Source organism: Lotus japonicus, chromosome 1, assembly GCF_012489685.1.
Source record: "Lotus japonicus ecotype B-129 chromosome 1, LjGifu_v1.2".
Lineage (NCBI taxonomy): Eukaryota > Viridiplantae > Streptophyta > Magnoliopsida > Fabales > Fabaceae > Lotus > Lotus japonicus.
In genome coordinates this window covers 127458622-127471337 of record NC_080041.1, presented here as the reverse complement: position 1 = coordinate 127471337, position 12716 = coordinate 127458622, and the positions used below count along the sequence as shown (strand labels likewise).

General features: G+C 34.6%; 1 protein-coding gene across 2 annotated transcripts; it reads right to left on the bottom strand.

Moving 5' to 3' along the window:
- Positions 1 to 875: 875 nt before the first annotated feature.
- On the bottom strand, positions 876 to 12121 carry LOC130730509 (phospholipid--sterol O-acyltransferase). 2 transcript variants are annotated; one of them, XM_057582534.1, is made up of 16 exons: positions 11827 to 12118; positions 11260 to 11395; positions 11000 to 11144; positions 10042 to 10211; positions 9870 to 9946; positions 7652 to 7865; positions 7364 to 7538; positions 6923 to 7022; positions 5813 to 5907; positions 5043 to 5094; positions 4829 to 4900; positions 4021 to 4189; positions 3248 to 3352; positions 3090 to 3174; positions 2633 to 2722; positions 876 to 1780 (listed from the first exon to the last, which is right to left on the bottom strand). In XM_057582534.1, the coding sequence occupies exons 1-15, from the start codon at positions 12037 to 12039 to the stop codon at positions 2641 to 2643; spliced, it is 1890 nt and encodes a 629-aa protein (XP_057438517.1). In that variant the 5' UTR covers positions 12040 to 12118; the 3' UTR covers positions 876 to 1780; positions 2633 to 2640. The 2 variants fall into 2 exon arrangements, 1 of the variants encoding a protein (XP_057438517.1); XR_009016370.1 differs by lacking the exons at positions 876 to 1780; positions 2633 to 2722 and having other exon boundaries at positions 3248 to 3342; positions 11827 to 12121.
- Positions 12122 to 12716: the final 595 nt, after the last annotated feature.

Below are 12716 nucleotides of genomic sequence, written 5' to 3'. Positions count from 1 at the left end.
TTAAATGAGGGTATTGTTGCCAAAAAAATAATTAATGTACCTTGAAATTTGAATTGGTTCTTATATAAAGGATCAAATTACACCCCTCATTTGGTTCTTATAAAAATGAACAGAGGGAGTACAAGGCTAATATTTGCCCACATATTTAGTTACATCTTAGTATTTCACATCTTTAATTAAAAAGTACAATTTACTCCTATAAATTCAAAATTGGTATTATGTGACACATTACAACTTTAATAATTTACACACATTTTACTTTTCATATAATTTTTTAGAGTGAAATACTTGAGAAAGAACTCTTCTCAACTACAGTAACCAAGCCAACAAAAATCTGGATCTTTAGAGACCTAAAAAAAAACCCACAAGATATTTTAAAGTCAAATCAAAATCTCTGCGTCTGCATGACCGGGAAAGACCCCCATTTCAAGTTGAAAAAACAATAACAAGAACAAATCATGTTCACTTCTATATCATTTTCACTCACTTACTCTTCATTTTTCATATCCATCTCTTATTTTCCAGTTACATTATATCTTTCACTTCTATTCCAATCTCTCACAAGATGGACTGGTGGAGGATGGAAATTGGGTGTTGATGAATTGGGTACAAAGCTAACATTTCCCAACATGTTTAATAACATCTTATTATTTCACATCTTTCAATAAAAAGTAAAGTTTACTCCTATAAATTCAAAATTGTTATTCATATGACTCATTACAACTTTATATACTCACATACATTTTCTCATTCATCTCATTTTCTGGCACTTACTCTTCATTGTTCATATCTCTCTTCATTTCGTATTACTATTCTCTGTGGCTGTACAAATATTTTTATAATAAACCAATCCTAGTTACCAGCGGGACAGTATATTCCAAAAACATGTTGAATATATAAAATAAAAATGGGGGACTAGCTTCCATTTTTTAATAAACCAATCCTCTATTTACGATTCATAAAAGTGTAATACAAACACATAGGATATTGACTTGAGTAGGACAATCTAACGAAAGAGTGAGACAATCCTTGAAAAGGTCCTAATGGTAAAGGATGTTCTTACCACATTACAGGCACTTCAGAACTTTCAAGGTCAAACATGGACCCAAAAGTTTTTTTATAAACATACTTTCAGTAAATAAATCGTTTTTATAAAAAAACTGTCAACCAATTGACCAATATAGATGTACAGATTCACCAAAATTGTCGCGTGTTAATACAAGGATGGCAAAGTGGGAACCGGTCACTCAAGAAACCAGCAGTGAAGGTTGGATACCAGTTGGAGGCGTTAGCACTCACTTCGAGGTTAGAAGTGAAAAGAATTCAACTGGTGGATTGAGATGAATGTGCTTTCGCGTTGACTCAATTGGTATCCAAACACACACTTGATCAATAGCAGTATAAATCAGTGTTTCAACAAATAGGAAGCCATAACCTGAATTTCCCTTTGCTGAGCATAAGAAGATGCGTATCAGATGCCACCAGTAATATCTCAATGAGACTGAGAGGTACCAGCTGCTAGGAACTGTTGAGTACAACAATGAGCAAGTTCTGGCCCAAGATATGCTATGCAAATTGAGATGATGATAAAGGAAGAGAAGAAGATGAGTTAATGTTCCAAACAAGCAAACAAAGAATTTGCTTGTACACAGTGCTTCACAATTCTGCAATGCGGACCAAACTTCAAAAAATCAGTCATGTGGAGCAGGAATTCTGATATCCGCTTGTAGCGTAGCTTCCAGTAATAGAAATTGTCAAAAGGTAATCCCACCACCAGCACCTGCTATGAAAAAAACAGAAAACTTATCATAACAGTAAAAGCAGAGATATAAGACGAACACGTGATGCCATCAGCGCACATTTGATGAAAGTTTGAATGTGCTTTTAGCCAATATATGTCGCCTGTGTCATTGGAGTGAATATGCCTTTGGCTAACTTGAACATAAATACAAACACATACTAGTGTGTTTGTTTTTATGTTGCAATGCCGTTCCATGTAGGATTCCCAATTTCCAGTGCACATTCAGGGGACAGATCTCACTTGTTGGATTGCCTGAACGTACATTCACGTTCCTCCAACAATTATTCAAACAGGCACTAAGTAATGTACTTTTTTAAGTAGGCATGTAACTTATCTAGACTTGTAGATTTCAACTCACTGCTTTTTCTGTCTTTTATTTTTTGCCTTACACCAACTGGTTTAACGTGCATTCTGTCTTATAAATTGAGTTTTTTTACTAACTTCAGATTGTATAAATTTAACTTAAGGTGTGTAAAAATGTAACCTTAATTTGGCAAAAATATTTGATTTCTCATTTTCCAATGATGTTGCATAAAAATGTAAAGAGGTCATTCAAGGAAGCAGAATATGCATTTATTCACGGTAAGTCAAGGAAATTGGTAATGATAGCAATTCAGAGATAGGATGACTTAAAAAGAGAGTGATCACCAAAGATCGAATAATTTAAGACTTAAGGCAAGGACTCAGCAAGTGTAAGAGTTGTGGCAATTGAGCAATCTGTAACTATCTTATGCTTAAGGCTACCCTACTCAAAATTATGTTTCATATAACAGAGCTTGTTCAAGCAAAATAGAGATGACGAACAATCATACATAACATGATAGATATTACCTTTTTATTTATAAATAATGCAACAACAAATCAGACGACGTATATCTCAACCTGCAGCTTTGTCCCAAGTGAACATCACCAAAAATATACCTGCATTTTGAGACATCTGATATATCAGAAGAATTAAATGACAAAACAAGTGAAGCAAGGATAAAAATATCATGGAGAACTCCAATTTCAAAAGTCTTGCCATACAACAACAACAACAAAAGCCTTATCCCCTCAGCAACAGAAGTCTTGCCATGCAAATTTCAAATTAAAGAAAAATGAACTAATATTGGGATTTAGCTTAATTCAGCCAACTTGACCATTACCCATTCTGTGAACATGGAATATCATTATTTATGAATTTGGTTAATTCTTGCTTAAACGGAAATAATATGCTAAAAATAACCAAAATCATAATCATCACAAAAGATAAATCAAAACTTAAAAATGGATGAGAAAGCAAAATAACCTATATTCACAATACTCTGGCCATGCACAGCGAGCTTTCCCATAATCCCAATAACAGTCCTCTTCTCTTAAAGGTCCACGCTTAACTGTAATGGCACAAAGTAATTAGAGAATCTCAGCTAAACTGTTGAAAATGTTTATGGATGTAGTGTGAAATACCTTTTGTGACAAACTTTGATTCTGCATCAGGATGGACATCATGCCACATCTCAAGCCATAATTCCCTCATTAGCACTGGTGATCTAACAATGTTCCTGTGATTTGCTACAAGCATATACTGTCAATTTACTTGTATCCTTGTGCAAACAGTTTTATTGTAAGAGACTTGCAGATACTGAGAACTTAATCTTGCTCATTCATAAATAGTAGTAGTAAATCAGACAAGTCTCTAGTTTATTACTCCCTCCGTTCCTAAATATAAGACCTATTCCAAAAAATTGCGCTTATTAAGAAAGCACTTAATGTGACTAATTAGTGTATTGATTTTTTAAAAAAGCATACATTCTTCCCTATTTACCCTTTGTCATTTTCTCTCACTAATAATCATTGCATTTATATCAAAAGTCATAGTTAGTTGGATTAGTAGTAATTAATGGTAGGTGGTAACTTTGAAATTGAAAACATACAATTAATGTGAGGGGGTAAATATGGAAGAATACAAAACCTTTTGCTAGATTATTGTAAGAGGTCTTATATTTAGGAACATGAAAATTTTGAAACTAGGTCTTATAATTAGGAACGGAGGGAGTATGAAATTATTAAATAGTAAAATTGATGAATAAGTAGATTTGAAACCATCTTTTGAGTGTTTGTAAGATTTATGAGCAGTGACTTCCAAATCCAGTTAGAACTTAGAAATATTGGCAAGGTGCTTTATCTACATTGAATTAACCTGTCCTATGTGGTCATCATTATCTAGTTGGCATTATCACCTTTATCAAGCTCCCAAACTGCTGTCCTCTTTCCAGGAATACTTTCAGAATCTTCATAATATGTTATGTACTTAACCCTGGGCGATCTTGTCATATTTGGAACAAGATCCTCTTCATGGTGATGTTCCACATTCAATTCAATCTGTACATCTGAGCCATCGTGCTCGGACTGAAAAGTCAAAAACAAAGATAAATATGAAAATTGCCATACAATTATCAATTTTCATGCAAATAAAACTAACTGAAGAAAACAAAAGGATAAAGGCTTGACAACAAGAAATATCGAAGTTGAAAAGTTTAAGCTTTCTATAAATCAAAATGCATCTTAAATTTGATGGCTTCCTGTTTGAGATTTTTATTGCAGGAATTTACTAAATAGGAAACTGAAAAAAATGACTGAGAAGAAACATATAACAATTTCAATGACCTTTTTAGCCTCTATCAGAGTGGAGCACTAACATAGTTCTAGTCTCACACACACAAAAAGTTTTTTTTTTATGGGGGGGGGGGAGAGAAAAAACAACTCATCATACACTATAGACATAATGAATTGCAAAACAAACACCATGTCGTTTTACTTTACCGATATCATTTATTTCCAGAAGTAACTTCTTATGGGCTCAGAACTCATCATCACAAACCTTTAAAAATATGTCAACCCAGTGAGCTAATATTTTAATAACACATGTGTGATGATGTGACCACATCTATATAACTCAATCCCAAAATATGGCTGAGAATAAAACCTAAAATAATACTCAATTACAGATGAAAAAGAAGAATCAAACAATTTTTTAGAAGAGAATACCTGAGGAGCTCTTGTTATGTTCACCTTTGGTCCAAGCCAGTTCTTGCACCAGGAAAGGGAGGTGTATGGTACCTGTAAAGGGTTGACTTTTCTGTAATCTAATTTTTTAATGTATTGCAATTCCATAAAATTGTGTAGGACGATCAATATATCATGCCTTCCTAAGTTCCTATATAATCACAACCGAAGTAAACGAAACATAATTTAAGCTTACCGTCCCATCACCACTTATGGCTGTTGGGTCCCCTTCAATCAGATTCCCTGACCTGACAGTTGAGATTAAAACACCGTAACATGTTAAAATAGGATATCCAAAAAATGAACAATACTAACATTAATTTGCAAAATGAATGTCAAATATTTTAACCAAGTAACCATCCCTCAACTCCCATCCCAAAAAAAAGGATGATGACTAACAAAAGCTAGTCTAGATTTTCCTCTTATACGAACTGGTTATGCCAAAACGGCAGCACCATGACCAAGGAGGTTGTTGGTCAACAATTTGAAAGAAAGATGTCATTATTAATGAGATGATACACAAGATACCAATACTTTGCAAGACAGAGCAAAAGAGGAGCTAGCAGCGTCAAAATACTATGCACCCAAGTTCAACCAACAAGAGCAATTAATAAAAGAGAGATATCATCCTTTAATCCTGGAAGGTAAGCCCCCCCCCCCCCCCTCTAAAAAAAAGAGGACATAGAAAAAGAATAGAGAAGAATTTGAAAATGCATAAAGAGAAGGTATTCTTCTGGAACAGCAGCGACAAGTATTGTGGTAACTTTATGTAATGAAACATACTCCATGAAGTACAAAATAAAAATGAAAGAGAGAGATCCTTCAAACTGATGATAATAGAATTTTCATTCCATTTACAACTGATCACAGTAGACTTAGATCTTTCTATCTTTCTCTCTCTTTGATTTCACTCCGCCATAGAAATTTAATCACAAAAAAACCATAACGCCTAAAAATGATGGCTACCTTGAGATTAGAGATCCTTCGAACTCATAAACGACATCCGTAATGATCCAGTTGTCAGGGTAAGGCTTGCCACTAGGGGCAAAGTAGTAACCAACCTGTTTTTGATAGTTAAGATGCTATAGTTATCATTCACAATAAGTCAATAACACTATTTCTGATTAACAAATTCCCCAAAAGACTTTACTGAGTATAAATTAAGAATCTCATGGTACAGGAAAATGATGACAAGTCAGGAAAAAATTGTTAACACAAAAAGATTTTGATAATTGACATTATTCATGAAGCTAAAAACATTCAAATGTTCTAGCTATGCTAGCTGCAAGCTGCAAGCTATCAAGGTCCAGTAAAGCAATGTTACCCCTATACCACTTGAAAATGTTCAGTACTCAACAATGAGCACAACTGCACAAATAAGAAAGGACCGGAATATATCACATGTAAAAAGTCTCTCTAAAATGTGAAATTCTTGCTAAAAGGATAGAGAGAAACAAGAATTGAATGTTTTGAAAGCTTCTATATAACTTAAAATTGAACTAACAAGGAGACGAGTAATCCTTTTTATTCTCACTCCGTATGAAATGCTTCTTAGTTGTATATCCATACATGTGGGCTGTGGCTTTGCTTAACACAACTAACCTCCGAGGGAAAGGAATTATTTAAAGTGTTGCAAATAAAATTGATGGTGAGTATAAAATGATCAAATCACAAAATCTACAAGTACTTCTGATGCGACTTCAACAAATATAAATATTCCATAGAACTAAAAGATAGGGACATTTCTCAGCTTTGAAAACGAATTAATCATTGTTCACATATGTAGGTGCCTCATATAAAGGCCCAATATCTCTTGCTTTTTCAAAAAAAAATGCAATGTCGGACATAGTAAACTAAAATATAATTGTGATGGAGTTCAAAACTCAAACAAACTACAGAATGATGTGGAGATGAATACTCAAGCTAGTTTACAAGTTTTGATACTTCATACTTCCAAATCCAAGTTCATGATCTCAGTAAAATAACCAAATTTCAATTAAATGGAATTCTTCTGCATCTGCATTTGAGGTGGACATTAGAAACATCAGCATGTTCACTTGTAGAGGGAAACTATACCTTTGTCTTTGAATCAGTGCCATAAATGCAGAAGACATTTTTAATTGGTGGCCGGTCCCAAGGTGTAAGTGGATTAAGAACAGGATCACTAAGATATGATCTGAAACATTAAAGCATTCAAACATATGTTTGTTCAATAGTAGAACTACACATAACAAAATAAAGTTGCCACGAAGTAAAATAGTATATATCAGGGAAAGAAGTAAATAAAAATAGAGGTTTTATAATAGAAACAGAAACTTGCTCTTCGAAAACCTATTTTTCAAAACCAATATTTCAGGATAGATAGAGAAACATATGTTTCTTTATAATTATATATTCCTTGTAAATGAAAGCGCCCTATTTACAGTTCAGAAGCTCAATTTTCGGCATCTCATGTAAAATGATGAAAACATTGTAGCAAAATATAATTTTGATGATTATTGTTGAGATAACACTCACTTCTCTAACTGGTACAAAAGCCTCTTGCTATCTGGGTCATAATCTTCAATTGCCTTGAAAAAGGAGCCATCAGCTATTTCACGAGCTGAGAAAGATAATTGAGTAGGTAGTCCACATTCCATGCTGGACAAGTTGGCATCAGGTATCTCTGAAAATGAAGGATATGCATCAAATCCTGCATGCAAGACACAAATAGGCAGTTGGGGACCATTAGTACTCACAGTTGGGCACCATTAGTACCATGACAAGATTGCTCACTAGCAAATGCAAGAGAATCGTCAATCTCACCACGACTTGAGGGGATTTCAATGTTGATTATCTTTGTTGGCCATCCAGATAAGTTTGAATGAAATTCTCGCTCATCACAACGATATGTATGATGACCTGCATGCCTTTCTCCGGCAAAATGTTTCCAATATTTATTATCTGTTCTGCAGTACTTGGAAAAAGGCATCATCCACAATGATGAACCAAATGAGTTGAACATCAATCGAGCTGTTCCCTGATACCTCAAAAAAATTATGATAAGCATTTATTAAGACAGGAATAGAACTGTCAGATGAAATAGTATACATGAAACGCATGTCCAAATCAATTAATCTATTAACCAATGGCAGTTTGATGTTTATCTGGAAGTTGATTATGATTTAGGTTTGGAGGGCGATACAATAACTGGTGCAACTTCAATAATTTCCTAATAATCAGTATGCAGCACAACTTGGAATTCAACCTACTATTTTCTATAAGTATCCAGCTAGCTCTTCAGATAAGTACTTTCTACTATGCATGAATAATTGTAAGAGGTTTCATGTCGTCAATAAGAAAACGACTTAGAAGCATGTAATATATAACGAGAAGTATGGAATTCCAGCAAAAGATGTATTTCAACAGTTCAGCATTGTAATTGAAGAACAATACAAAAATCTCAAGGGATTTTATTATTTTCTTAAAAAAACTATAAAAGAATAGGTTTTAATGGAAATAATATATGTCAGTAAGGTTTCGAAAGTTCGAAGTCCTTTTTTCTCTCTCTCTTTCATTTGAGCAGCTTTCAGAAATTTTACCCTTACATGAAATTATTCTATAGTAAAATGCTCCAATTTCCCATGCCCTAGATGATATTGAGCATCTTCATCAAGATGAAAATTTCCTTCTCGGTTCTCCCCTTACTGCAAGTTGTTTCTTTGAATTTAACCTCTGTTTAAATTAAAATTGAAAATATTCTTTCTCCAAATTGTATTCAAACTCTAATCCTAAAATCTAGGACATTAAGCCCACTTCAAGCATGAGCAAGTGATTTTCCAAATATGGGACATTAAGCCCACTTCTAATGCATGAGTAGGCAATGTTCCAAATCTGCCCCCATATCATGATGCCATGATATAGGTGAATATTTAGAAACATGGCAACAGGGATAACATTCAGAGATTAACAGCTCTATGTGCTGCAATATGACTATAGAGATGATTAAAGACCACTAATGAATAATGACAAGGAAGTTGTATGATGCTGTTAGACCAAAAACAGCTGAATTATTCAAGCAGCTCAAGCAATGCCTGGGTGTCAAAGTTAATGATTAAATAAGATATTAAAAAGTTATGAAGTGGGTGCTATTCCTGTTAAGACAACAGCACAGAGAGATGTTCATGCATCCTATTAAAGTCACAATCATTGTAAGTGGGTTATATGACTGTTAAGCTGTGTTATCAAATATTTGCCATGGCGCCGTCGAATCTCATGATGGGTTTTTGGCTCTCCGCCATGGCCGATATCAAGCCATAATCCGCCACCATTATTTGTCCAATCCAATATAGCAGGGTTTGGCTCTAGCCATGGTCTGCCATCCGCCATTAACAGCATTAGACAAGGTAATATTGGATCAACATTTCCTTGATGCAGATTTCAAGTGTGTTTATCCTGTTATCTTTTCCAAGTTTATAGTCCTACTTGGAATCACCTATTATAACTGCATGTTGGACAACTGAAATGCAAACCAATAAAACAGAAAGCAGTAACTCAGTAAGTCTTTAAAGACTTCTTGAGGAATACAGACCTTCAGAAAGCATGCTCTATACCACTGGGTAAGTGTGTATGTTGCTAGTGTTGTGTTAGTCAACTATTCATTTAAATCAAATTACTCAACTCCTGTGTGTGGGTTTGTGTGAATTCAATATGTCCTAGGCAAGCTTGGGCCATTCAAAATAATTATAAGTTTTTTTTTATAATTTAACCTTTAATTGGTTTAAAGTCTGGAACAAATAGAAGAATTTCCAGGTTCTGCTGAAGAAGAGAGAGAGTACCAGTACATTATGTGTCATATCAGAATACAATATTACTGAATTTATGAAGCAAGAAGTACTTAAAGCCATTAAAAAAAAACTTGTGAATTGGCAATATCTGAAAGAATTAGAGACCTATAATTTTGTACAGCAAGTAAACCTAGATAAATGTCAGATAAAAAGGCAAACCGAAAAGAAAATATAAGTTACAAATATTAAAAGTTCACCTCAGATATAGGAAGACCAAATGTGAAACCAGAGAGTGTTGCTTCGACGGTTTCAGTTGCACCCAAAAGGGGAGCTCCTGAGACAACCGATCAAAAGGAAAATCAGCATACCAATATATCACTTAATCAGCAATACTGATAAAATGTAATAAATGCACATATGTAAACATACCAACAGCAAAATATGCGTGAATATGTTGATCCAGCCATTCGAAATAATGTTTTGGTGCTATCTCTAGCTTCAACCACTCCAAGAAATAACGAAAAACGTGATTACCCAATGAATGGGCAAAAACTAAAGAGGGGCCACCTCGAAGTTTATAAGCAGTTTCAAATGTCAATCTGCAAACAAGAAATACAATTTGGAGAAAATGTAAAAATCCTCAAGGCAATTAACAGAAAAAATTCATCTAATCGCTTGACATTTTGAGGAAAAAAATTAACTCGCCACTTTGAAATAGTGAATCGACATTACAATTACTATTAGAACTTATCCATTTATTGTTAACCAATATTTATCAATATATCATATTACAGCGCTCAAATTTCGTGCTTGTAAATTTGTCACTATGTTATGTACATATGGACTATTAGAATAACCAAACACCAAGGTTGTCAAGGACACGTGAAGAAGAAACAGAAGTCATCAAGAATACTATTACTCTATTAGTTTACGATTATAGTAGACTCTAAATGACCAATTTATTATGCCAGTCCTGTGATAGTTTTGTTTGAGTAAATGTTAGATGAGGGGTAATGAAGGGGTGGGATGGAAACATGCCTTGTTTAGGAGATCAAAAATTTATGAAGAGGAAGAAAAAGTGGGGAGAGAACTGTTCCCCTCGAACACTCATTTTTTGTTCCTCATGGGCTAGATTTGTCATTATCATGGACATATGATTAATTGTTTAGCAGAAACAAATTGGCTCCTTACCAGAACATACATATCAGTAAAATGAAAACATTGTTATACTATTGCGATAAAAGTTCTAGTTAGAGTTAGACAATGCAACGCCAACTGAAATTCCACGTGCAAACTGTAACAAAATTCAAGGATACTATCCAAATCATAGCAGAGAATAGCTGCCTGACCTACAGTCAGTGACTCAGATGCAAAGATGTAGACATACTTTAGCTTATGGAAGTAAAGATCTCTTTCTTCAAGCATTGACGGTGACAGTCTCCAATCATATGGGACAGCCAATATTGCATTAGCTTCTATCCCAAATTCAATGCACCACTTAATCCATTCTTTCCATACCGACGAAAGAGGTCCTGTCAATAACAAAATTTACATCCTCAATCCATGAAATGCAAAAAACTACGACAAATAGATAACAAAAGCAAAGCATATTTCACAAAGCACACATAGATATAAAACAAAACACACCTGTTATATAACCAGGATCAAGTTCTGTAATACCAGAAAGACCACTATCAGGGCGAGACTTGCAATCAGGGTGATCCGTCTGGTTGTAAGGATCCAGCACCATGCACTTAAGCCAGCAATTCACCGCAGAAAGAAGCTGCAAAACAAACCAAATCCTCATAAGGTGTTCATGGATGCTAAAGCTAGGTTCACAAATTCAATAGAAGTGTATTAGGATAAAATTCATAAACTCATTCAAATAAGTCAAAAAAATAGCTTATAGTAGTTATGAACATCTCTTTCTTTTTATTCTTTGACAGACTCTGTCACCTGTTCAGGAAACAGTTGCATGTCCCTCCCAACAAGTGTCTTCATCGAGATTTGAACTTGTACTCTCCTCCTTATGAACATTTATTTCTAAACTAACTTCAGAAAAAAGTTACTAAAATAAGCTATAAAAAACCTTATCCTAAGCTCTTCATAAATTTAATCAAGCATGTACTTATAGTTATACTATGAACAATCATCAAGAAAAAATCATCATCTAGAAAAGAGAATGAAACAGAAAGGATTGGCATGGAAACGTACTTTGGTGGTGTCCAACCAGACCAAATCGAGAGGGTTGAAATCGAGAGGAGAGTAAGGGCAGTCAAGAATCGACCATGCTCGGAGCTGAGTGGAGGCGAAGCCGGGGATGATAATGCCGGAGAGCTTCGAGTAGTCGAGGTCCGACGATGCTCCGCGTCCGGCGACGGCGGCGAGGACGGTTAGGAAGCATAGCAGCAGCGGTTTGTTGGACATTATTGCGGTCTGGACAGACAGATGAGACGGAAAATGTGACTCTGACCATCCGTTATAAGCTGTTGAAAATTCCAATCGGCGATGGTGTTTTATTTATTATTTATTTGATATGACATTTTTCAGTTTTGATTTTTCAAAGTGGAATTTTACTTGTTTATATGGGCCTTTTTATTGTTTTTTTAGTGTGTTACATCCAAAAGTTATGAGACTAATTATTCACTCGACTCGAATATCACATTAAGTATGTAATTCTCACCTAATAAATTTTTCTTAATATACACCTTTAATGATCGAAACGTGAAATAGAAATAGATGGTTAAGGAACTCGATTATCTACTAAATTTTGCTGACAGTGTGTTATGGTGATTTAATAATTGTGTTCTAGAAGGGGGGAAATTAGAAAAGTAATCAGTAGCACTTGTCAAAGATGAGAACTGGGCTTAACAGTTTCTTGGAAGTTTATGCGGAAAGGAGATATGGATTGGGTGTGGTCAATGCGACTTGGACGCTTAGGAAAGGTTGATTTTGGGCAATTGTTCTGTTACAGTTAACGACGACTTCTGCAAATGGAAATTGCTTATTCTCAACGTAGTTTTGTGAGGGTGGTTTTGTCTTTATCATAATAAGAAAAGCTTTTCCATAGCTAGTTGTTGTTAGCTCTTTTACTCTTTTATAAT